Source organism: Zonotrichia leucophrys, chromosome 12 (assembly GCF_028769735.1).
Source record: "Zonotrichia leucophrys gambelii isolate GWCS_2022_RI chromosome 12, RI_Zleu_2.0, whole genome shotgun sequence".
Lineage (NCBI taxonomy): Eukaryota > Metazoa > Chordata > Aves > Passeriformes > Passerellidae > Zonotrichia > Zonotrichia leucophrys.
The window spans coordinates 15,631,356-15,656,546 of record NC_088182.1 but is presented as its reverse complement, the minus strand read 5'-3'; the positions used below and the strand labels follow the sequence as shown (position 1 = coordinate 15,656,546).

The window sequence follows — 25,191 nt, the reverse complement described above, 5'->3', positions numbered from 1 at the left end:
TCGCCGCCATCTTTGGTGAGGGAAGGGCGCTCGCGAGCGCTCCCTGACGGCGGCCGCGGGCGCCATCTTGGAAAAGGGCAGATCCTCACACCTGAGGGCGGGCGGGGCCGGCCCGGGCCCGGGCTCCGCCCTACCCCCTCCGTCCCTCTCCCGGCGGTGTGAAGCAGTATGAAGCAGCGTGAGGCAGCGCAAGGTGAGGTTGGGGGGTCGCTCGAGGCCCGTGGGAAGGCGGTTCGTGAGATGGGTGTCCCGTGAGGGGTGGGAGCGGCAGGGACGGGGCACAGCCCCTCACGGGCGGCTCTGGGTACTCCCTGTGAGTACAAGGACTGGATGCTTTGAGGAGGGACAGTGGAGAGGTCAAAATAGCAACCTGTGTGCACTTGTGTCTGGCTTCTTAGGTGGGTGTTTTTGCAGAAAGAAATTTTGTTTGTTTAATTCCAACTTGATATCCTAGTCTCTGGGCCTGTTGCCTTTTGTTCAGGCACACAAGGGGATTCTTGGGGTTGTCCTGTGCTAGGCCTAGGAGTTGGACTTTGGTGATTCTCGTGGGTCTTTTCCAACTCAGAATATTTTTATTCTGTTCCGAAAATTTTCACAGTTAGTGCCGTTAACTACCTTCAACAATTCCCAACACTGTGAGTTTATAACTGAAATTCCCGTGGAGTTGGGAGAGGAGCACACACCTGCTAATAGCTCCTTGTGTGGCTTTATAAGTAACTGTGTATCGTGGGATATCATTCCAGTGAAGGAGAAAGAGGCAAAGTCACACAGCCCTGTACTACAGCAAGGGGGCTCCCGTGGAGCTCTGTGGGCTCTCTTGCACAGGCAGGCTCTTGAGGCAGCCTGCTGGGGCAGTGCCTAATCAGAATTTTCTTGCAGGTCATCAGGTGCAAGAGATAAGCTTGACGAGGTGGGACAGGCAGCGTGGGGAGGAGAAGCACCTGACTCAGGAAAGGTCACAGCAGGTGAGCAGTAATTAGGACACTAATTACCAGTGAGAGTACATTATGTGTTCATTAGGAGACATGGTTTTGCACATTTCTAGATCTTTTTCTCTCTCCAAATGTGGTTATTAAGATCAACATAAATATTAAGTCAGTCCATAATGATTTGCAGAATTGCTCAATATCAGTATGCTTTAGGAAGATTATTGGCTTTTTAAAAATAATGCTCATTGCCCACTGAAGTCACTTAGCTGTGAAGAGAAGTGATGGCTTGAAGTGCCTTTGTTTCTTATCAGGATAGTGGCCAAAAGAACTGTGAGATGAAGTGGCTTTGTAATTAGGTGGGAATAGAACTTAAATTTGGAATTAGGAAACTTTAAGAAGGTCATAATACAGACAGAGTTTACTTACCAAAATAGTGCAGTTATGAAACATCTTCACACTAGGAACTTTGTACATTTTTGTGGAGCAGGAGACAAGTGATTTTATTTGGTTTTGGATTGGGAAATGAGCCTCTGTATTTCAATATGGGATCCTCAAAAGGGTCTGAGGAAAAACAAGGACTCCTTTTGTCTTTTGGATTTTTTCCTTCTTTTTATTTATAGTTTGTTTCAGCAGCTAGAATAGATTCCTTGCATTTTACCTTGTGCTTGTTCTTAATCCATGGTGAGGTTTTTGGGGCTCTATTTGTTCCACACCCTCCAGCCCTGTCTCTCTGAAGCATTAGGGATTTGTCCTGCCTGAGACTTGGGTGATGCAGAGCTTGTGCTGCTCCTCACTGTTGTTTCTTCCTAATATCCAATCTCACCCTGGTCTTTGTCAGTGTGAAGCCATTCCCTCGTGCCCTTACCACTCTAGGGCCTGGTCCAAAGTGCCTCTCCTGCTCTCTTGGAACCCCTTTAGGCGCTGGAAGGTGCCCTAAGGTCTGCCTGGGCAGGAGAGTTAATTGGGCTCAGTGGATCTGTGGGGATTGGAGTCCTTGGGAGGTGCAGGCAGACAGAGGCTGCTCTGGCAGCTCTGGGGCTGGGGCTGTGCTGGCTCTGCCTTCTGGGATCACCAATCTCCAGCCACGGGGAGGGATGGAGGGGCTCAGCCTCGGCTGCAAGGACAAAGGGAGTTCTGTCGGGGGGACAGGAAACAGTTTGGGATGAGTTAATGCAGCACTGCTGTGAATGAATGCTGAAAGGAAGATGAAGTGTAACAGATCTACTGTTCCAAATTTGGGTTAATTTATGTGGGATTGACAGTAAAGGCCATCAAGAGAGGGAAGGGGTGTGTGAACCTTCTCTTAAGACACCTGAGCTCAGAGTTCTGCCACTGAACGGTGTTTGTGTCCATGGCTTGTTAAGAATCTTCCAGAAATGGGGGCATATTTATGACATTTATGCATAGGGTGTAGAAGGCTGCATCTTTCATCTGCCAGGTTAGAGTCATTGCTAGGGGTTCAATTTCTCCTCTTATCAGCTTTGTAATGAAATTCATACTGAGTTGGACAAGTCATATTTTGAAACTGTGCTGAAGTTTTCTTATTTAGATAAGAAGAGGTATTTGGACATGGGATTTAGATTTCAATCTGACTAGTGGCAGCTTAAATAAAGTATTGGACTTACACTGAAAAAAATTGTTCAGTTGGTTTACCAGAAACTAAAGTATTTTTAACTCTTGTTTAAAGCTGACAGCTTCACACATCTTTTGTTTTGCCAAAACACAGGTTTTATTACCTGTGCTTGGTTAATAAATAATTTTTGTCCGAATAAAAAATACTTACTTAACTAAGGTTTAATAAGCTGGCTTAGAAACGGTCTCAAAGGGTCTGATTGTAGACAGGGTGAAGGGTTGGGAACATAAATCCCAGGAGGAGTGGCTGAGGGTATCAGGGTGTTCAGGCTGGAGCTCTTAGCACTCTCTACAGCTGCCTGAAATGTTGTAGCCAGGTGTGGGTCAGCCTTTTCTCCCAGGGAACAATTGACAAAAGAAGAGGAAATGGCCTCAAGTTGTGTCAGGGAAGGTTCAGGTTGGACAGTAGGAAAAATTTCTTCACTGAAAGGATGGTTAAGCCCTGGAACAGGTTGCCCAGGGAAATGGTGGAGTCACCATCCCTGGAAGTGTTCAAAAACCAAGTGGATGTGGCACTTCACAATATGGTTTAGAGGGCAGAGTGGTATTTGGTTGAAGGTTGGACTTGGTGATCTTGGAGGTCTTTTCCAACAGGAACGATTCTATGATTCTGTTCTGTGACTGATACAGACTTCAGGAGCCTGTTACAGTTTCTCTTCTCAGTATTTGTGTGTGGTGTGTGCAAAGGGTGCCTTGGCAGTCCCTGTACATCCTGGGGCCACTTGAAGAGTCAGATGTGCTGCTAAATGTCTTTTGAGACAGGTTTCAGAAGTTTTTTTGTTGGTTTGTCGAGACATTTAATGAGTTATTTTGCCTCCTGTACAATGACCTGGCTTATTAGTGGTAATGGAAAAAAATTAGAGATTAGGAGCCTCAGTTCCCAAACCCTGTGTTCATACAAGTCTTAACTACTGTTCTTTCACATCTAATCTGTTAAAATGATCAGTATTTAAATACTATTGCAGTAAAAGAGTAGCCATCTTTTAGGCAGTGGTGGTTTGACCCCAGCTGCTAAGGAAGTGGCACCCAGCCACTCCACAGCTGTCCTAGGGGACAGCTTTGTCTCTGAAAGAATTGTCCCAAAACTGCCTGGGGCTGCTGCAAGTGCCATGTCCATCTACCTGAGCACACCAGGAGGGGCTGTACCTGCTGCTGCTTCAAGGGGTTGACATTAAATAACACTTAAACATGGAAGCTGTTCCCTCACTACACACAAAGTCCTTTGGGTTGGCCCCCGTTTTGCCCATTCACACAAAGGTGGGAAGTGAGGGCTCTTCTTGTCTCTTGTGAAGGTTTGGAGCGGCCTGAGGACAGCAATGACCATATGTGGGGGGATAGAATATAAGAAAATAAAGATAATGCAGAAGGCAGTCTCACACCTGAGGAGTTGCAGCTGCACTAATCACCAAAGATCAGGAACAGGCCTGCCCTTAACAGGCCACAGCTGTGTCCAGTAAGAAGAGGAGTGCTACAAAACCCCACTCTTTGCTGGGTGAGGAGAGAGATGGAGTTTGTTGGTTGTGCTGAGAAGGGAGATGGAGTTTGTTGGCTGTGCTGTGAGGAGATGCCCATGAGGAGTCACTGAGAAGGTGTGGAACTTTTGCAATAAGATGACAACAACCATACAGCTGTACTGTTTTAATATCAGGTATTAATCTTTAATTCCACATCACAGCAGTCGAGTGAATGGGTAAGGGAAAGGAACCCAAAACAAACGGCAGATATTTACATCTAAAATTCACACCACTTATTTGTTGGTTCTGGAAACATGCTATCACAATATATACAATGAAGTACCTTTAGGACACTTGTACAAATTAAGTTTTTCCTTTTGAATTTGATTTCCATTATAGATAAGATAGCTGTTTTCATTTTATTTTAAACATGAATACACAAAAGAGAAGTGGTTAGAGGTTTTCGCCTTTTTTTTTTTTTAAATAAGCACAGAATGCCAGAGGTTAAAAACACATTTACAGGGCAGAATACCAGTCAGACATCACAATCTATACATTTTTTGCTCAATTTCCTGTACAAATACACAGCATTCAAATGGGGGTATTTACAAAGAAGCATGACCAGAGGAAATTTTAAATATCACATAATTTGTTTCCCAAAGGCTCTTGCTCTCTCCAGCCTCCCCAGTTTTGGCTGATACTCCACAGAAGGGATATGCAATATCCCTTACCTAAAAAAGGGTAAATAAGCTAAAAACCAAACGGAGGAAAATACGAAAAAGGATCTGAGTCTTGCATACAGCAATAAAACCAATCCAACTATTGGAAAAAAAAGTAGGATTCAGAGAAATTGTTTGAATTGCTTTTCTTCTACCACTGTAGCTCCGTCTCAATTTTGTTTCAAATGGGGCCAGCAGGTACACTGATGATGGAGAGATTTATAGCAGAATTCCACCAATTTTCTCAGGAATGCACATGCTATTTTCTTATGCAAAGAAAACCCAATGAAGGCAAGTACACTGAGGTTGAATTAGAGTTAGGTATAGAAAGTCAAGGTCCTGTTCAAAACATCCTCTTGCTGTGTTTTATACAAGGAATCTTCAAATCCTGTTGGGCAAGTGCAACAACTGCTGTTGCTTCCACCTACTCCAGGACTGAGCTTGACGTTGGAGTTGTACTATGCTAAAAGACACCTCACCCTACAGAGAAATAGTAGTTCCAGGCAATGTTAGTTCCAAGATTCACAAAATCTCAATAATAGTCTTTCTATCTTCTGCTCCCTTTAAGGCAAACACTGAAAAGGGAGACAGAATACTTGGTAGATATCAGAACAATAACAGAAATTTAACTCCAGAGAGGCTTAAATTTGGTAAATTCAGCAATTTATTCCACCCTTCTTTATGTGGACCTGCCATAAATTAGGTATTTGTACACACCACCTGATTGATCTTCAAACTCTTGCAAATACATAGGGAAGCCAGACTCCCCAAATGGACTCACTGCTGTTGTACCAGGTCTCCAATCAGAGCAGGATCATGCATTTTCAGAGACTGATTAGAGATCTGGTGGGCAGGTTTTCCAGCTGCCTGGGACTCAGTCCCATGGTAATTGCATTCTTGGTTCTGCAAAGTTTTATTTGCAAGACCTGCTGGTTTTTCACATTAAGGAAGCTCGGTAAGTCACTACATTTACTACTTTTAGTCTTGCTGCCAGGAAAAAAAAGAAACTGGGGCAAGGGAGATGGAATTAAAACTTAGTTCTTGGAAGAAATTCACTGGAAGAGTCTCAGTGGGATTGGAGGATAGCATATATGAAAACATTTCACCCTTTTCTAAGGAATTACCTTGACTTACCTTTACTGAAAACATCAGTTGTTTTCCTGCATTTGTTCTATACCAGAGATCAGCTTGGTTTGTTAACATTGAGGACTGTCCTAGCATTGGAAAACTCTCCTTCCTGCTAAAGATGAAACATCCACTATAGGCCAGATTTTATTATCATTGTTTAAATTGTGAAGGATATAATGATTACAAGCAGCCTGTGTTAGTAACAAAATAGAGGAAGCAAGAGAGATTTTGTTCCAGCCAAATAGGCCATTTAAGAAACAAATCTATAACTTAGTAGTTTTGCATGGGCTAGAGCTTGAGAAAGAAAACAAACAAATCCTCTTAAAGTCCCCTTCACACAACTGCTGAGTCCAGACTTTATACAGCCAGACCATCTTTAGCCAGTTCAGAAACCATGTACTCTGCCCAGTCACTGTATTTAGAGGTAGTGCTAAAGGTGACCTGTAAAAGATTTATAATAATCCTTTTTTGCTTCTTTATGCTGTTTTTAGCAGGAGAAACTGAGCAGTTAGGCAAGAATTCAAGATGTAAGTTGGGTGCTGTTCCTGTTTCTGGCACTAATTTATATGGTGGAGGTCTTACTTGAATGTGCTTCAGATTTTTCAGTGGTAGGAAAGAGGGAGGGCTGTTTCCATCCTACGGAGTGTGCTTTGCAGTCTGCAGCTGAAAGGGTTGTGAGGCAGGCTAAAATGTGTGAGGGTATGGCAAGGGAAAGGAACGTGGCTTGTTTGTCTAAAAACATTAAATATTTGGTACTATTTTGACTGAAAAATTCTTGATAAGTATGAAAACAGGAATAAAAGGTTTCTTAGAACCATGATCTTTTCTTTGTAAAGAACAATATTACCCACTGATATTTTTTTCCTGAACTGTGCAAGTACTGATTAAAAGGCATGTTTTGGGTTCATAGACCTGAACTGTCTTCAGCTCTGCACAGTTCTGGTTTGTGTGGTGTGGCTTGGTTCCCCCACAATGTTCTTCAGTCCTTTCTAGAGCTTATTAATAAAAACCATGGGATGGGGAAAGGGTGTATTGCTGCCTGAGGAGAAAAGGAAAAAGAAAGCAACCTTCCAGAAGAGAGGAGCAGCAGCTCTTACTACACATTCTAAAGAAGCAAAAGAGGAAACAAACACTTGTTCTTTACAGGTTGCCTTTAAGGTCCCTGACTCTGGGGTGTACACTTGATACCAGGCATTGCTCAAGTCTTGGTGTTTTCTGTCTGCTCTGAGAGACGGGAGATTCTTTCTGCACACCAGCTGCAGTGAGTTGTTGGGAGGGACTGAGGATATTGAGTTAACAGGAATGAATCTCAGCTCCTGGGTGATGGAAGTTGGTGAGAATTATGATGTTCAGCCCTGAGGCAAGGATTGTTGGATATGATGCATTTAAGCCACCTTTTCTTTACTGGCTGGGTCAGCAACCAGCTTGTGGCATGAGAAACTCAATTTGGTTGGTTTTGTTTTAATCTGGAATAGAAATGCTGGTGTCAACAGCCTGCCCAAAGCTGGGCATGGGAAAGGCCTACAATGAGGTTGTAGCTCCAGTAGCCACCAACCTCCTCTCATTCTGTAGCACAGATGAATAACACGATTCCCATGAGAAAGCAGGTTGGCTTAGCCAGTGAAAGCAAAATTTAAGAAATGAAACAGTACATAAAAAACAAAGGAGGCAGAGTTTGTTGGAAATGATATCTTGGAGATCAGTGCAGCAGCACTGCTTTAGATTGCCTCAGCACCTATGAACGAATGCAGGGAGATCACTGCACAGATATGTACAATCCTGCTCTCAAAAGAGCCAATTTCTTCTTAGAATTGCCATCTTTCCACTGCCTGCAGCTCATGCACCTTCCAGCCTGACAGTTCATAGAATCCCTGATTTCAGCAATGAGCTTTCAATTCTGTACAGCAAAGAAATATGTCCCTAGTGCAACTGCTTCTACTCATGTGCGTCTCAGAACCGGGAGGAAAGCAGGTTCAAAATCAACTTGCCACATTCCCCCCGTTTTCCCCTCCACTTAAAATTGTATTTTTCAGCTTCTGCAAGTCTCTATGGCTCATATGCCGTGTGATGTGGTTAAGAAACTGCAGAAGGAATAAACTGTCCACTGCACAGAAAGTTAAAAAACATAACGGAAAGGTGTAAAAAGAAATTAAAAAGGAAAGCAGCAACCTGCCATGCTGGCCCAATCTCTTTTGTGGGCTTCAGACACAACCTTGCGGCAGTAGAAAATCGGTTTGCTGTTCTCCGAGTCCCGCTCTCTCTCTGTCGTAGCCAGACCTGGAATGCCAATGCCAGCTGCGTGCCAGGAGCTGTCCCTACTGCTCGCTGATGCCGTGCTCCCACGCCACCCTGGCCTGCTCTTCCTTTCCAGCACTCACCGGCTGGGACACCTTACGATGCAACGGGCGGTGTTTGTCATCATCTTCGATCATCATCCCCTCCTCGTTCTCCATGTTTGGCAGCCGGGAGTGGTAAGGTTTGGGGGGTAAAGCAGGAGGGTCCATGGTGTCCTGAGGAATGACTCCAGTTGGAGCAGAGTGGCTTCGGCATGGCTGGGATTTGAGCGACTCCAGGACATCAGGCTCAGAGAGACTGTACCTGACAGGGAGGTAGGGTGTCTCTAGATCTTCGTCAGTGTTCCAGGCCTGGCTGGGCACGGAATCCATGGTGTCTGTGCGAGGAGGTGGTTCAGAAGAATGTCCAAAATTGCTCTCGCTCAAGGAAGAGACACCACTGCTGGCACTGCCCGACAAAGTGGAGTTACTGCCATCTAGCCCAGACTGCGGACTGGTGGGCGATGCAGGGATAGGATGAAGAGGAGACTGTTTGGAGAGAAACAAAACCAGGTTAAAATTGACAAAGGAGGCAATGCTGCATCTTGTGTGTTGATCCCCATTTCAGCTTTTGACAGCGTTGTTAACAACGGTGCAGTTCCATTTATGTTCAGAATGTCAAGGATTATTGGTTTACATGCATGGAAGTACCACTTGTGGGCAGACAAGTGCACTCAACAACACCAGAGCTGTTAGAGAAACAGCAGCTGAGGTGATGATCAGGGTGCTGAAATCACAGCATATGGTGCAAAAAAGGAAAAGGGAAGGACCTACAACCTTAGTGAGTTATTTCTGTAGCATTCAGCTGTGGAATAGGTTAAGAACTTTCAGTGGGTTTTCTCATGTGCAAGTTACTAGCATGTTATAAATAGTGTTTCTGCATTCTTAAGCTGTTTGGTGGGAGCAGAGAAGGGGGGATCCCTTTCAGAAGCCCACTGTGCTCCTGCATCCCTCTCTGCTCTGCTGCCATTACCTTGCGCAACGTTCGTGCGGGCAGTGCCGGAGGAGCATCACTGAGCTGGTGGTGGAAGGCATCGAAGTGCAGTGAGTAGTGGCCTGGAACGAGACAAGGGTCAGAAATGCACACTGGTGCTGTTTCATTGCAGCCACAGAGCTGGGTTTAGCTCTGTAATGCCAGGTAACAGCTCCAAATGCTGCTAAGGCCAGCCTGGGGCTGCCTGTCTGATGGATACTGCGGAGTGCATCTGTCACACACAGGCTGCTAAGGAGAAATTCAGTGCAGGGAGAGATGTTTCACTGCTCCATTATTGAGAATCTCATGGCAAGGCAACAGGCTCTTAAACAATGAACCTTTGAAGTTTTATTCTGTAAGCCTAAATTATTGCTAAAGTTGGTCATTGGTAAGAAGCCACACCAAGCTTTGGCACTCTCACACTTAATTCTAGTCCCAAAGTACACCCAAGTCCACATTGCTTAAGGACCGCAAGAACTTGAAGATTTGGAAAAAAAGCAAACCTGAAAACCTAGCAGAGCAGTAAAGACTATGGAGTTTTTGTTTCTACAGGGGTGGAGGGAAAAGGCTATAGTCAGCTTTTAGGTGGTCTGGCTTTGTGTGTGTGTGAGCTGCAGGCACTTGCAGCAGGCCATGGGCACGTCCTTACCATGGGAGAGGCTTCGGGGAGGCACTGGTGGGGCCAGGACGCTCCCAGCGTGGGCAGACAGGAATGGCAGCGCCTCCCGGCTTCCGCTGTCCAGGCTCCAGCTACTGGGTGCTGCTGGCACAGCTGAAGGATTGAAACAGATGGAACTGGGGTAACAGGACAGGGAGTCTGTGGGGCCAGCACTGGCTTTCCAGTGTGCTCTTCAGCAGCAGAGAGACAGAGTCCAGGGACTCAGTGAATGGCAGGATTGTAAGCACAGAAAGGCTACAGAGTGTTAAGTTTAGAGATGCTTTGTTAAGGAAGTGAGAGTTAGGTGAGTGCAGGGTTAGTCTGCCCAGCCCCCCTCCATCCCTGGGCTCATTTCTAACAAATCTGAAGAGCAGTAGGACTGGGAGGATTTTCGCAAATCAGTGTGGAGGTAAAAATGAAATCTCACAAAAGGAATCCCACCTGGATCTCAGGTGTGAGCTGTCCTGGTTTGTGGGGAGAGGTGACAAGGGAACATGGCAAAACCCTCTGGAAACACAGGATGGCCTGTGGCTGCACTGCAGGCTCAGTGAAGACTGAATCAAGGACATGAAGGAAATTATACCTCAATCTGTTTCAATCTGTTGCAAAAGAAATTACTTCAAAGCTTCAATTTACTAAGCTACAGAGTTGATCAAGAGCTTTGATGACAAAATATTTAAAGACAACAGTTTGGCCTCCTTGTATTTTAAAGTCTCCTGAAGAGATCAAGTCTCTGAATCAGGAAGTACAGAGAGAGCAATGCTTGCTGCATTTAACAGAGAGTGAATATGAACTTCATGGACTTGGTTTGTCATAGAAATGAAAGCTGCTTCTTGACATGAACATGAACCTTTTTCAAGATCTTGAGAATTCTGTCAACCTTCAACATTATTAAAATGCACCTTCCTTCCAAACATGACTTGATTTATTCTGAGAAGAGCCATACAATAGTTGTATGTTTATTTAAAAACAAATAAGCAACTGCAATTTCTTCAGATTAGCAAAGAAAGAAAAAAACGAAATTAATTGAGCCTGTCAAAGAAAACTGAGATAAAAATAGCTTTTTCCATCTTCAGTTTGCAAAATGGAAGCCTGGAGAAATAAACATGGAGTTTGACATCTGAAGAGGATTTCTCCTTAATTAAAATGCCTGCAGCCATTCTTGGTGCATTTCTTTCTAAAATGACTTTGAAAGGTTTTTTTGTTGTTTTTTTTTTTTGTCTCCCTAGTTCATGAGTTAGCATGAGCAGGGGCTCCCCAAGGCCTAAAATTCCCTAAAGTAAAAAAGATCACAAAGTGACAGCTTCATAAGACAGAACAAACCCCATAAAAATATAAAAGTATGTGATTTTTTTTTTTTTTTTAAAGAGAGACTCTCAGCCTGAGAACCTGAGAAAGGCTTATGAAGAAGAATGTTGACAGAGAGCAGGTTCAAAGCAGGGCCTGCCTCTCCATGTAAGTGATGTGGCTCCAGATGGATTTTCCCTGTACAGGTGCCAGAGTGCTCTAATTTGCACTACTGCAATTGGTGAAAAGGAGCTAAAACAGAGGGACAAGATGCAACAGCAGTGCCAGCCTTGCTCATCTCTCCTGCCATATCCCATCACCTAATGAAAAGGAGAGAAAACCTGATTTCCTTGGCCTGTAAACCTATTGCTGTGCTTGTTGTTTTGGGGCTTTTTTAAACACTGAGATGCAGAATGAGAACGTGAAGAAGAACACATGGTACCCCAGTGAAAAATCCATTTATGCTTTCTCAGTGTTCCCTCATTCACAGCTGCCTTTTGAGTATTGAGGAGTGCAGGAAGAAGGTGAGATGATGAGTGGCTGCTGCCCAGTAACACCAGTGTTTTAGCCAAACTGCTTCAGGGAAGAGCCCAAGCAGGGAGCTCCCAGTGCTGTGACTTAGCCCAGGTCTCTCTGTGACTGTGCAGTGGCCAAGTTTCATTAGTGGGGAGGCTGCAGCTGAACCTTTCTGCTCTGGGCGACTGATGTCACCACTGTCACTGGGAATTACCACCGGAACTTGTGACACGGCCAGCAGGGGGTGGGGACTGCTGACAAAATCCAGGGCAGATGGCAGCCCAAGTGCATGGAATGCTGAGGGCCCAGGCCTGCCAGCAGCACCTGTAACTGCATTGTGCCACCACAATGGGATTCCTGCCTCACCATCCCCACTGAACATCACCTGTGTCTTTTGTGGCTTCTTGGGGATTCTGTCTTTGATCTCCTGGCACTGAATACCACACTCCTGCATAATATCACCCACAGATACAAATACAATTATTTTTTTCCTAGACAGACAATAAATATTTATCTACCTTCCTTTTTCAGATCTTTCTCCTGTCCAGTACAAAGATCTCACCATCTCTGTCATATGTTTGGTTCAAACTAACATGGCTAAGATGGAGCTCTTAATCCCTCACTCCCATCTGAACTCTCTTGTCATCACTCATTATTGTCATCAAGTCATCATTCTGCCATTTATTCAGAACTGGTTTTGGTTTCAATCTGGACCACTCATGTTGAAGTAGGGGATTCTGACTTATTAGAAATTCTAAAATAAAATTAGGTTTTTTTTTTAAGGTACAATTTAGTTCTGGCACAGTTACTGAAACAAAAAGACAGATAAAAATCTGAGTGTGCAATGTAGATCAGACTAGATAGTTGCAGTGGTCTTTCCTGGCCTTAAAAATCTTTTTGGATACCATTTTCCCCAGCCATACATGACTGTTGCTTGCTTAGGCAGCCTCCTTGTCTCAGATTCTGATTCAGGAATTTTGCCCTCTTCTGCTTTTTCAGAATTCTGCCTTTCAGATAATTTTTGAGCCCATTATTTTGTTCATGGCACCTCCTTCACAAGCTGCTCCTTTTCTCTTACACCAAACAAATTCATTCTCCTCTTTTAGTTTTTTTCCCTCCTGCAGGGACTCTGCTTGTTTTTATTCAAAAGAATAAGTTAAAAAGCACATATTGCTAATGATAAATAAATATAAAACTACCTCAGAGAGAGATTACAAGGAATGTTTGTATTTTGAGCAATACTTTAGTATTAAAAACCAGTATAACTCATAAGTAAAAAATGTAGTCCAAATCTTGGGCTGTTCTTAGATAACTTCTCATTTGCTGCTTTGCAAGTTTGCTCGACAAAGGCTGCAGGAATTGTTTCAATAACAAAATGCTAAACTCAGAAAGCTTTCTGAAATAAGGAGGTCTGTGCTACCCCACCCTACTGTGAAGGCTCTGAAATGATGGTAGGCTGGCAGAAGGCCCAGTTAATTAAACTGTTAATTAGAAAAGTGTGAGAGAAATGCACTCCGCCAGGAAATGTAGAAGGCCGTTTGTTACTTGCTGTAGCATGACCAGAGGAATAATTGTTAGCTAGCAAGCATGCATGGTGCAGAGGAGAGGAGGAGTGAGTACCTTTCTCAGCCACAGACAGGTTGGGGTCACTGCAAGGTTTGCACGGTCCAATCATCTGCTGGATCAAGGCGCGCTGGAAGTTTGGAGGCTAAGAGAGAAGAAAGTCAGCAAAGAAGAGTTAAAAAAGTTACAGACAGCTGGGGCAACATAGGCACTTGCTGTTCCTTTTTTTAAGCAAAGAAGTTCTTAAACTAAAGATTCCCTGGGAACCTTAAGCTGTGCCTCCATTGGCAGGTACTGCAGTGCAGGGTGCATGGATCTCTAGGGTGTAACAGTGCTGAGGGCCCACGATTCCTGCTCTCAGGAGGAGTTATTTCAGACTAGCTCTAGCCTGGCCTTGTGCCCATTAGCAGCTGGAATACAATGTTTTTCCTCTGAAGCTTATCTTTGGCTTTGTTTGATCATTGACTTTGCATGCTTTGAGACAGCTCTCCAATACAAGTGTGATAAGTGGGCAGGATCAGGAGATGCCTTTCAAAAGTGCAGGCCAGGGTGAGATTTAAATGCTTACACGTAGGCACACTTTTCATTTTGTCCAGGGAAATTAGGGCACAGATTTTTTTAAACCCATATATCAGAATATTAGTTCAACCTCTCATGGTTTCTGATACCTCTTAAAATCATAAAGTTATTTAGAATAAACTTGGAGGCTGAACTGTAGCATGGATGGCGATGGTTCTGAACAAATAAAGAAAATGGTGTGACAACTTGGGCTCACAGGATAAAGTTGGGAAATGAGTCCATTTTCACAGGATGTGTCTGCCCTTTTAGTAGTCGCTACAGTTTGTATCACTGGACTAATAGGGAAAGTTCTGCTTCACCTCTGAGAATGATCCTGAATTGCTGTGCTTCCCAAAAATAAAAAAGAAAGCTTTAAGGTGGTCAAAGCCAGCCAAACTACAGGCACAGTTTGAGGTGGTTGAAGTGACCAACAGAAATGAGAGCTGCTACCTGTCCGTTTTCCATGATGGCTGCGGGGTACATGGCGCTGCTCGGTCGGTCCCGGTGCGCTGGCAGCAACATCATCATCTCCCGGGAGTGCCGGTACTTATCTGGTAGAGAGGGAGAGCCTGTAAACAAGTGAGAAAAATCACGTACACAGGACAAACAACAGCCATGTCTCTGCATGCCCAGGGATCTCAGTCCTCCTGTGCACTTGGCTCGGACACACGAGCTCACAGCACTCAAGGAAACACGGTGCCCAGCCCACTAAGCAGCTGGCTGTTGGTGGCATAGCACGAGGATGGAGTAAGAACTGGCTTCTTGTATACAATTAAGGACATACCACGTAGGGTGTGTAAGGGGTGTGTGTGCCTAGTTGTATGTTGCAAAGTGCTTCCTTTCAAACTTAAAAAAAAAATGGCATCTGTGTGGAATCAGCTGTGGCAGTGCCTAATGCTCCTTTGCCCCATAAAGTATTGTAGAGTTACAGAAATGCCATAAAATTGTTCAAGACTGAATGTGGGAGAAAGGGATAAAAGCTTGAGATACACCATTCAGTTAAAGCATAAATCTGTGGGAAAATACTTTATTCCTTGGTTCTGGATAGAGGTAAGTGTTGCCATTTAACGGGTGCTATCTTGGTCAGCTTCCCCTTGTTAAAGCAAACCAATCCCAATAATAAATAGCATATGCTATAAATGCAAGAGGCACTTTGCTTACAATGCTGCTGTAATGATGATTACTACTGTGTTGCTGTAGTGAGCCCTTTGATGACACCAGACATTTACCAATGCTTAGAGTTTGGTAGTAGGAATAATAAGTTTGATTTGTCTATTAGTTATCTGTATAGTTGTCATTTAAGATAGTGGGGTATTTCATGTAACAGCTTCCGGGCAGGTGGAATTACTTGGGACTCATGTCCTTCAAGATGAGTGCCACATAACAATACACCTTCTGATGTGCAACAGCTGACAGTGCGTTTGCCAGAAGAATGATTCTCATTAGTGACTTGCTAAAGCCTGACACTACTGATAGACGCCACCCTTGGGATGCACAGTATTAGGCAGGATTGATGTGAAGCTGCTGAAGTGAGCTGTAATTTGCACTGATTGTTTGATTGCGTCACAAACACGCACTGAACAGATGGCAGCACACAGCGCATTACAGAGCCATGCTGGCTTTTGGGGAATACATGCCCCCTCTGGCAAACTTCCACAACCACACACATTACCTGGACAGCACTCCAACATATGAGCAAAGGCATTGGTGCTGGCTGATGCAGCTTTTACCCCAGCAAAAGCAAACATGCAGTTTTGGGGGCTAATATTCAGCACACGGTGGAAGGAACAATGTGTCCAGCAGAATGCAGGATAAAGTCCTACAATTGCAACATTTCCATGGGGGGGGGCAGATGCCAGATTAATCTACACCCCCACTCTGACATGAACAGTAGCAGAGTATCTGCATTCTAGTCCCGAACTCATTTTCTCCCCAGACATAGAACAGAAACATAATTAGACAACATTCTTTGCTTTATGTACAACATTAGCTTGGAGAACACAGTGTTAACGCTTTGTGCTGAGTCTTTTCCTCACAGGTCACAGATAGTCCTGTTCTGCAGGACAAATGTTAAGATGCTGAACTTTTAGGTGTGCCCAGAACTACAGCACAGCACAACCTACACTGCAGACTTTCTCCTTTTTATTTATCTTGTCATCCTTGCTCTTTTATATCAAAGACCAAACCACCTCTACCTGCTGTCAGTTTATATGGGATTACAGTGTCAAAAGACACTGGACTGCAGGACCTAAAAAATCCCACGTGTGCTGGCAGAGTGTAGTTTACAAAACTGGTACCCTACATTTGTCATTAACTATAGCTATAAAAATGGTAACAGATTATGCCAAGTGTCCAGTCTGCAAACAAAATTTAAGTATTGCTGCTTTGGACGGATAGCACAATAACCGCAGCTTCTGGCTGGCAAAACTTAAACAGCAAAGTCAAAAAAGCTTCTAAAGCTTCCAGAGCAGTGGCCATAATAAAATGCTGCAGCATGTGCCAGGGCTTATTCCTTTTAGCATGTAACTTGGTGCACTTGATGTGTGCAGCACTGTAGGTACTTTCTAATGAGAAAGGAAAACCTGTGCTAAAGCCAGAGATAGTTTTGCTTTTGAAATTATATTAATCCACTTGTGACAAGTAGTAATTTTAAGGAATAAACTGAACATTAATGTAAACTCCAAAGTCATTGAATCTCTTCTGATTCATTATTTTTATTATAGTTATAAAAAGTTTGCTCCTGCACCAAATCCTAATTTTTTTGATTTAAAAAGGAAGTTTTAATATAAGTACATGTATTCTAGAAAAGTGCTGAGTAAGACAGCAGGACTCAATTTCTACACCTTAACAAGGGACAGTGTTGGGGAAGCAGCAGGGATGCCTTTAGAGGCCAGTCAATTGTCATGTGGGAATTGCCTTTGGAGTGCATTGGAGGAGGACTAATTGTATTTTAAATTAAATTACTGATAAACCCTAACTCACTCCTAGCTCTTTCCAGGCCTTTTTGAGGTAGTTTCTTGCTTTCTGATCCCTGGCTTGTGTAATCTTTGAACTGCAGTAAAGTTCAGCAGTGCCTCACGAGCCACCTCAAATGAAGTCAAACCGAACTGAATTTCTGATTGACCTTTTACACAACAACAGTGGTGCTTCCCTGACAGGGAACAAACTACTCAAGGGTCAAGCCAGGTGAAAACTGAGAGATACATACTGGTAATAATGAGTAACTACTGCTGTCTGTTGTTAGCACAGAATTAGAAAATTCTTGCAGTATTCTGAGTTCAGTTCTAACACTTCTGTAATTGTGATAAAATCAAATAATTGATCAACTTTCCTGATGATTATCCTTTAAAAATTCTTTATAGATTAATAGCTTAGTTACTTTCTTTGGACAAGCCAAAGAATCACCTGTGTTGCTATTTTAAAAATCCATAAAAGGGTAATTTTTTGGAAATGGAGAACAATTTGAATTCCTGGATTCTTAATACAAAAGATCATGGCTTCCTTTGGTCACTGGTGGAACTAATTTGTTTTAAAGATACCCATCTCCTCAGGAAAGGACTCTGCAGTAAAACAGAGAAGGTGGTCTAAGTACCTGCATTATCATTTGAATAAATGAGAGAAGCATTTAAAAATCAGGCTAAACCCTAGAAACCCTACCCAACCATGCTCAGTTTAGAGCCACAGGTGGCAAAGATGTTAAGCTGATAAATTTAGGTGGCCATTATGATGAATTGTTGGCCTTTGTCCACTTCCCATCTGAGCAGTGTTCAGCTGCAGCATCGTGACTCTGGTGGCTTTGGTGGCAGTCTCAGCAGAAAGGCCAGGGGTTGGATGGGTCATGGAGACTGAGCTATGCTCTCACCTCTAGAGGTGGTCCCTCCAGGACAGAGATGAGGCACATGGGTGGGGGCAGCGTGGGGGAACTTGCACAGCTGCCGCCCATGCTGTATCTGCTCTGTGGGGAAATAGAGGGCTTCAGCCTCCAGGGGTGTCAATCCAGCACCTTTCACCAGCGCTAAATTAAAAAGAATATAAATAAATACCAAAAAAAAAAAGAAAAAAAAAAAAAGGATAGAGGTGCATTGGCAGAGCTGCATGTCATGTCTGTGAAGTACCTTGCTCCAGCCAGTAATACTGGTCTCATTTTCACAAGCATCAAATTCACCCAGTTAAAAAACAAAACAAAAGGAAGAATCACCAAAGAGAAGAATACAGCTGCATTATCACAGTGGAATTTAAGTGTAAAGGCTTTTTCTCATTAGGAAGAGCTCCATTTCCAACAGCAGTGTTGTAATAACCAGGACAGTGACTGGCACACTGGGAAACACAGATTGCATCTGAGACCTTACTAGAAGTGAAATTCCTCGAGTGGGTAATGTCTGAATGCTGTGCTCACCTGATTTAGAAGTGAACAGAACAGCAGAGAAGAAACATTGTATCACAGGCTATATAAATACTTTCCAAACTCATTACTTCTCTTACTGTTTCCCACTGGAAATCTGTCTGGGTCCCATCCCTGGGAGGTGCTGTTGGCTCACCCAGCAGCCCAGAGCCTTTGGAGCATTCATGCCGTTGGTTTCTAAGCAACAGTGAATAATACCGTAAAGAGAAGCTGGTGATGCTTTGCAGTCATCAGGCTCAGGAAGACTGTCACAGCCTGTCACAGCCTGTCACTGTGAGCCTGTCACTGGACTTCTAAAGTGGAAAACAGCGTGAAACAGTACAGCACCAAAGCCTTCAGATCCCCCCAAAGATTCACATGCCAGCTGAGGCACATCCACTTAGGGACCCCTTCCTGACATGACAGCCCTCTCCTCAGTTCCATCTTCCCTCTCCTGTTATTCCAGTTTCACCAGGTGATTGTTTGTCATGGTTTTCCTTCCAGCCCTTGGTAATTAGTGCAGCTATTTGCCTTTATTTCAAGATGTTCACTTCTCACCTTTCTACTCCCTCTGATCTGATCCCTCAATTAAATCACCTTGCTGCATCAGTGTCATAACAACAGCCAGTCAATTAGAATTTTACTGGCAGATGGAGCAAAAAAGCCCCAAGACTGCTTGAGAGAAAGGGCTCTTCTCCATATTCCCTCTCCATTAGGAGACACAGAATTCCCCTGTATGGGAAAAGGGGTAAGATTTAAATATCAGCCTTCATCTCTGACTATATCCTGGACATCTTCTTCAGATGCCTGTGAAAAGAGGTGTAGAACCTGCAACTGAGAATCCAAAATGAGAGGAAAAAACCAAAAACCTTGAAGAGAAGTTGTGAAAGTCAGGAGATCACACGGAGAGGTTTTACTTCAGCTGGGGAAAAAAATAATTAGCAATATCAAGACCAGCTACTGTAACACAAAAGCAATATGAGTACCCCCAGAGTCTGCTTTTATATTTTTCCTTTCTTCAAGAATTTCCCAGCAGGGAAGCCCTTCTTTATCTCCATTATTTAAAATTCCTATATTTCAGCATTCATCTTATACATCAACTTTGGTATACACATGTTTCTGCTAAACTGCCTCAAGTCCTTTTTTGTCATAATATCTTTAAGCTTGTAAAATTATTTCTTTGCCTTTGTCTTTGTGATCTCTCTTTTAAGTACTATACTGAGGACTATTCTTGTTTTCCTCCAGACTGCCTGCCACAATTTTGTGGTGGAACAATGGAAATCATTATGAAATTCAACCGCCTGAAACCAGCTTGTATTAGAAATACATTTGATATATGGATGAAAAAAAGCTTAAATGGGGAATTAAACCATTTGTAAAGAAAAAGTATTGAAGAGATATTTACATGTCCAAAAGAGAAACAGTGTACATGTTGATGTAGGTGGTGTTTCACCTGTGAGTGAGCCAGGCTGCCAGCCTTAGGGAACCCTGCAGGTGCCCCCAGCAGGGCCTGTCCGTGCTTACCTCGAGCGCTGGAAGGGGCAGAGTTAATCATCTGCGATGGGGCCGAGTGAGTGGAGCTCAGGCTGGAGGTGGAAGGACTAGCCTGGGATGAGGATAAAACAGACACATTGGTGACTGAGCCTTGGTACCTGGGCTTAGGATAGACAAGTGCAGGAGGCAGAGAAACATCGAGAGAGGCCTGAGCACATCAGTGCCTTAGGGATTTTCCTGTCTCAGATGGGCCAGGGCAGCCTCTGCCCAGCTTCAGTGCAGGCCACTGCTAACCTGCACTCAGGACTGTGGGACTTGGCCACCTCCCCAAACCAAGAGCAGCACTAACTGCTCATGTTCAACAGGGCAGGTAAACAAAATGGGACACAAATATCACTTTCTGAAGGCAGCAGGGTGACCTTGGACTGCAGTCACTGTACAAACATAGGAGATTTCTTCCTGAAGTTAATCTAGTGAGTTACTGTCATATTTCTTGCACAATGTTAGATTCTACCTATCCAGTTCTTTGACAAAAATAGACAGATCCAAGCACGTGCACAGGTGAAGTGTACTGCTCCTAAGCAAAACCCTCAGGGACTTGTTCTGTGCTGTTCCCAGTTGCTCCTGGCTGTGCTGGAGCTGTACCTGCATGTGGTACATATCCTCAGCAGTCTCCCCCACAGAGCTGTCTGTCAGGATAACCAGGTTTCCTGTTTCACTGGAGGTGTGCGACGACAGAGAGGATGAGGAGTGTCGGACTGAACCAAGCATGTTCAGTGGGCTGGAAAAAAACAGACAGTGCAGGGGAACAATTATTTTTTAAACCTCTTTGTGAAGCCTGATTTTTTTCCAAACTAGTAAGTACCTGTAGTTACCTGCTGCTTTAGGTCACCTCAAGATGTCAAACACTTTTGAAAAGGCCAAATAAGCTCAAACAAATCCATAGATGTGGGTAAATATGAAAGAGGTGACAAGAAGATTACAGACAAAACAGAATAGTATGTAGGATGTTGAATTTCAGAACCCCAATCCAGCATAATGTCACCTTATGACCTTGGGTGCATATTTGTTTTGTTTATAACAGAACACACTGAAACCACTCACATTTTTAATGCTAAGATGAGTGGGACCAGCTTAAAAAAACATTCCAAAGGAACCCAAGCACAAGACACACAGGTCAAAATCCAGTTTTCCTTATTGCATGCATTGGGCCTCAGCATTACAGTTGAGGGCAATTTTGAAGCTGACAGTAAATTAATACAGCCCAGCTGGTGTGCAGGCTGTACCCTGATCTCCCTCAGGGAATGAACTTTTCTTTGTCACTCTGAACCACACACACAAATACACTGTACACTACAGCATTTCCCCAGTTTGTCCTAAAAACGCTTTTTCGAAGTGAGGTATTTTGAGGAAAAAAAGTTATCACCCAGATACTGTTTATCAACTGCTAAGCCATGGGAGCACTATAAGCTACTCAGCACTAGCATAAAGAATGTCACCATCCTGGATTCATGGACCAACTTTCCACAGCTTTTTATGCCAGCCTTTAAAACCAGCTAAAATATAGTGACTCAATAACAAAAATAAACACAGAAGAGCAATTAGCATTTTCAAATAAGCAATGTTGGCTGGATATAAAACACACTGTTTTGTCCTTGTAATGCCAATTTTTATGCTCTGTCATTATCTTAGATTTAATATGTGGACATTCAGTTTGAAAAAGCACCACAGGGTCATTTTTTTGATGTACTGATCAAAACACCATGACAGCCTTTCTTGTATTTGGCTTCTGATTTAGTCAGAATTATAAAAATAATGATGTTAACAATTTTGATCCTTCAAAACGGGTACATATTGAGGTGAGTTCTAAAACAAGCCGTACAATTTTATGGTAGATAAGGACCCAGTTATTTGCTGTTGGTGCAACAGAAGTAGGACAGGTTGGGACCTTCAAAGTCAGATTGAGTCTGGAGAACTGAGTGGCAGATTTGTGTTTCTGCCTCTACAGTAAGTAAAGTGATGGAGTCACACCTGGAGGTGTTCAGCATTTGCTGCAAGTTGGATTTCTCTACTTTCTTATTCCAATTGTCCAACTTCAATAATTAGCAGTGAGTGAAGACAAAAGGCACTGCTGCCTGAACTGCTGCCCCTCGTGCAGTACTGCCAACACTCCTTGGATCCTGGAGCCTTGGTGGAAGGGCGTGCAGGGCCCCTGGGTGTTTGTTTGGGAAGAGGGGAGGGCTTACCTGTGTCTGTGCACCAGCTTGATGCTCTCTGGGCTCATGGGGCCGTGCGACACCAGCACGTTGCTGCGGGGGGTGCTGGAGCCAGAGCAGGCCGGGCTCAGCTTATCCAAACCAGGCAGCTCCTGCAGGGCAAACACACTCCAGCTCAGTCACTCATGGAGAAATGCAAGTTTTCTTCATTCATGCTACTTCCAGTTATGGGACTTCTTTTGAAGAGAACATTCAGCACCTGCTGGTAATCTTCCTCTGCCTTACATAATTTTCTGCTATGTGAAATAGCAGCTGAAAATTAAGCTTTACAATTGCTCCGTGATATGACAAAGAACACACAAATATTAACAATTCTTGCTGAAAGGCCAGGTTAACATATTTTCTAAAACTGCCTTCTTGCACAAAAATCAAGAATTCCATTGGTAATTTGGCAGTCCAGTAGGTTCAATCAATGCTGTATCAGCCCAGTTCTTTTGTGAACCTTACTACAACTGACAGATGTTTAATCATATTATTCAAAACTGGAAAAGTGACTGTTGGCTTACATGGTACAGACTGGATCGCATCATCTGGAACTGATCGATCAGTTTCTTATGCAGGGGACGCATTTCGGGGTGTACAAATTTCTCATGGACTGCCAGACCCACTCCTAGGACATGTACCTGGAAAAAGAAAATGCAATCAAAAACCCAAATAAATTGTGTCTTAAAGAGAGAACAGAAGTCTGCCCTGCAGTTCTGGCAATGTGCAAGGAATATGCCACTGTCCATTACAAGACTGCTGCTAATTAAGCAAGCCTTGGAGTCCTGGCAAGTTCATACTACTCCAACAAGTATTTAAGTGTGAGACAAGTACATTTGTGTCATGTTGCATTGCTTTTCTTAGGAGATAACAGCTAAAAAAACCCACCAAAAAACCAGCTAGATTCTCTCTGCAGAGTGAACAGCATTAAGCTCTCACACAGATAATGCCCTGTGACAAAAACCCCTCCCAGTGCCAGGGCCAGGGTCTGAGCTGCCAGCAGAGACTTCTAAAAGGAGTTTCTGATGTTTCTGATAATTGAGACGAACAGCAGCAGTGTGGCACACACTGTCACTCCTCCTGTTCCTCATTAGTTACTTCTAAAGGTCACTTTTCCAAAGGTCAAACATATAATATTAATGATTGAATGAGATTATATAAGGTCTCAGATGAAAGAAAATAGCAATGATAGGAGGCTTAAGATGTACATAATTCCCTACATGATCCAAAGTCTGTACAAACAATAACTAATTAATCTTCAAACATCTCCTGAGGATTGATGGGAGATAAGCATTATTTTACAGATGGGGAATCTGAAATGCAATTCAGTGATTTGTAGAAGAACAAGCCTAGTAGCTCTATTCAGATTTGGGCACATTGTTTAATGGGGCATATCTTTCCAAACTTTCAGTTAAGAGGGAGGTGATTATCTGATTTCATTCCCATCAAAGCATCCCACAGCTTTATCTACCAAGATGTTTCAAGGAGACACTATGGAAAAATAAAACTGCAGATAATATAAATAGGCATTAAGTTTTCATATGTGACTCTGCCACTTTAATCTCAATCCTGACCTGTCCTGCCTCTGATTATCTTTGAAATTTGCTAGGAAGACATAGTTCAAAATGCCAAAAATGAATGGCAGGCTTGAAATGCAGCAAGATATCTGTTGGATAATAAATGTAGAAAACAAAATTAATGTACTTTCAGCTGAGCTTCCTCACATCCCATAATGTGAGTGACTTATCATAACCACCTTGCCCACTTCCCTCTTGTTTTTTGTTTGAATGTATTTAGATTTCCTGTACCAAAAATCTTTTGCTTCTCAATGAATCAGTTGGATATGATGTTTAGATGGACTACTGATGAATCCAGACAATGTAGCTAGCAATGTTCTTCTGCACCTGAGAAATAGTACCTGTTCCTGCATGAGTTCCTTGAGCTGGGTGATCTTCTCTGCGTCTCCAGGGTGCTTTGTGATATAATCCTTATCAAAAAAGGCCTGCAGAAAGAGGAAAAAAAAGTACCTTTTGCTCATGGGAAGGTGTTCAGAGTCAAAGGATGAAAGGAAAAGGTCCAAAAATCTTAGGAAAACAAAAAATATATTAAGGATAACAGCAGAGCTTAATTTTATTGGTTTTTAGCACTCTGGGATGCAGAGAAAATGGGCTTGGCAGCTGAAACGATTCTGTTGAATCATGACTCTGACCAAGTTTCCCCCTGTGACAGTGATGAGCAATACCACTAAGCCTTGTATCTTCCAGTTATTTGAATTTTATAGTTTCCTTCACATAACTGCCTAAAGCTAAAGGAATTTAGTGAGCAAATTGGCAACTAATGTAAAGCCTGAAGAGCATTCTCTCCATGGCTCCGTTGCTCAGAGCCATGGAGAGAATGCTCTTCAGGCTTTTCATCCCAAACCCATGAACCACTGCTGCAATTTTTCAGTATTTTACCCTAAACCTACCTTTTGCAATGCTCAGTTTAAGTAAGAGCTTGCCAGAGATGATGCTGGATAACATATTGTATTTAACATCATTTTAGTTCTACAGCGAGTCTGCAATTAGCCCATCAGCAAAGATAATGGTTCAACAGCATGAATTAGTGGTTTTTCCTGATTCCAGACCTAATCAGTTACCACCAGTCCCACAGCCTCTATTGCAAAATGAATTTATAATGCAAGCAGTATTCAAAAAGCTGCTTCACTGTTTTACCTGCCAGGTGAGGATTTCCAGATAAGCCAAGTGCCATCTTTGAGAAGCCCTGCTGTTCCCTGGACCTATTTCCAGGTGAGATCCCAGCTCCATCCCTGGAGCCTCCCTGCACGTGGCTATGCAAGTGCAGAATAACCAAGTAGGGGGTACAACCCCATCTTTAGATAATGCACATGAGAATTCCTTATCTTATTAAGCCATACTGTAATTGAAACAGAAATGCAGATACAGCTGAGGAAGGGTGATGCTCAATGAGAAGCAGAGCCTGGCTCACCTCCTGGTACCGCGCAATTCCCCCGTTGACGGCGGCATCAATCACTCCGTTCAGACACATGCTGAGAAGATTAATGTTGCCATGCATTTGTTTATGCTGGTACTGGCTTATCAGCGTCCTCAGCTCCTGGTTTTTGTTCTCAACCACTTGAATGGCATTTTCCAAAGGACTTACTTCAACCTCAAAGGCAATAAAATATACTTTAATTCTGTGGACACTTCACTGAGATTTATTATCTTCCTTGTAATAAAATGGTACTCCAGGATTGTTCAGTGAGCTCTCTTTGCTTTTACTGCTTTGTAGAAAATTAGCTACATTAA

The 25,191-nt window shown here is 43.3% G+C and overlaps 1 protein-coding gene and 1 long non-coding RNA gene across 15 annotated transcripts in view; one reads left to right on the top strand and one right to left on the bottom strand.

Annotated features, from left to right (window-relative positions):
• The first annotated feature begins 27 nt into the window (after nucleotides 1-27).
• LOC135453179 (uncharacterized) lies at nucleotides 28-24,901 on the top strand. Its single transcript, XR_010441786.1, has 4 exons — nucleotides 28-193; nucleotides 880-965; nucleotides 24,605-24,672; nucleotides 24,815-24,901. It is a non-coding gene; the product is annotated as an uncharacterized LOC135453179 (long non-coding RNA).
• DOCK3 (dedicator of cytokinesis 3) overlaps nucleotides 4,185-25,191 on the bottom strand; it is a 187,548-nt gene continuing 166,541 nt past the window's right edge. For 5 of the 14 annotated variants that reach the window (XM_064723943.1, XM_064723944.1, XM_064723940.1 and 2 more), the window contains 12 exons: nucleotides 24,872-25,051; nucleotides 23,802-23,885; nucleotides 22,408-22,524; nucleotides 21,872-21,993; nucleotides 20,271-20,406; nucleotides 19,656-19,737; nucleotides 17,613-17,765; nucleotides 14,201-14,319; nucleotides 13,250-13,337; nucleotides 9,818-9,940; nucleotides 9,169-9,251; nucleotides 4,185-8,684 (listed from right to left, as the gene is read on the bottom strand). In XM_064723943.1, the coding sequence (XP_064580013.1) occupies nucleotides 8,178-8,684; nucleotides 9,169-9,251; nucleotides 9,818-9,940; nucleotides 13,250-13,337; nucleotides 14,201-14,319; nucleotides 17,613-17,765; nucleotides 19,656-19,737; nucleotides 20,271-20,406; nucleotides 21,872-21,993; nucleotides 22,408-22,524; nucleotides 23,802-23,885; nucleotides 24,872-25,051 (1,794 nt within the window). In that variant the 3' untranslated portion in view covers nucleotides 4,185-8,177. The remainder of the gene's footprint in view (nucleotides 8,685-9,168; nucleotides 9,252-9,817; nucleotides 9,941-13,249; nucleotides 13,338-14,200; nucleotides 14,320-17,612; nucleotides 17,766-19,655; nucleotides 19,738-20,270; nucleotides 20,407-21,871; nucleotides 21,994-22,407; nucleotides 22,525-23,801; nucleotides 23,886-24,871; nucleotides 25,052-25,191) is intronic. The other 9 variants (XM_064723950.1, XM_064723954.1, XM_064723952.1 and 6 more) reach the window with 7 other exon arrangements.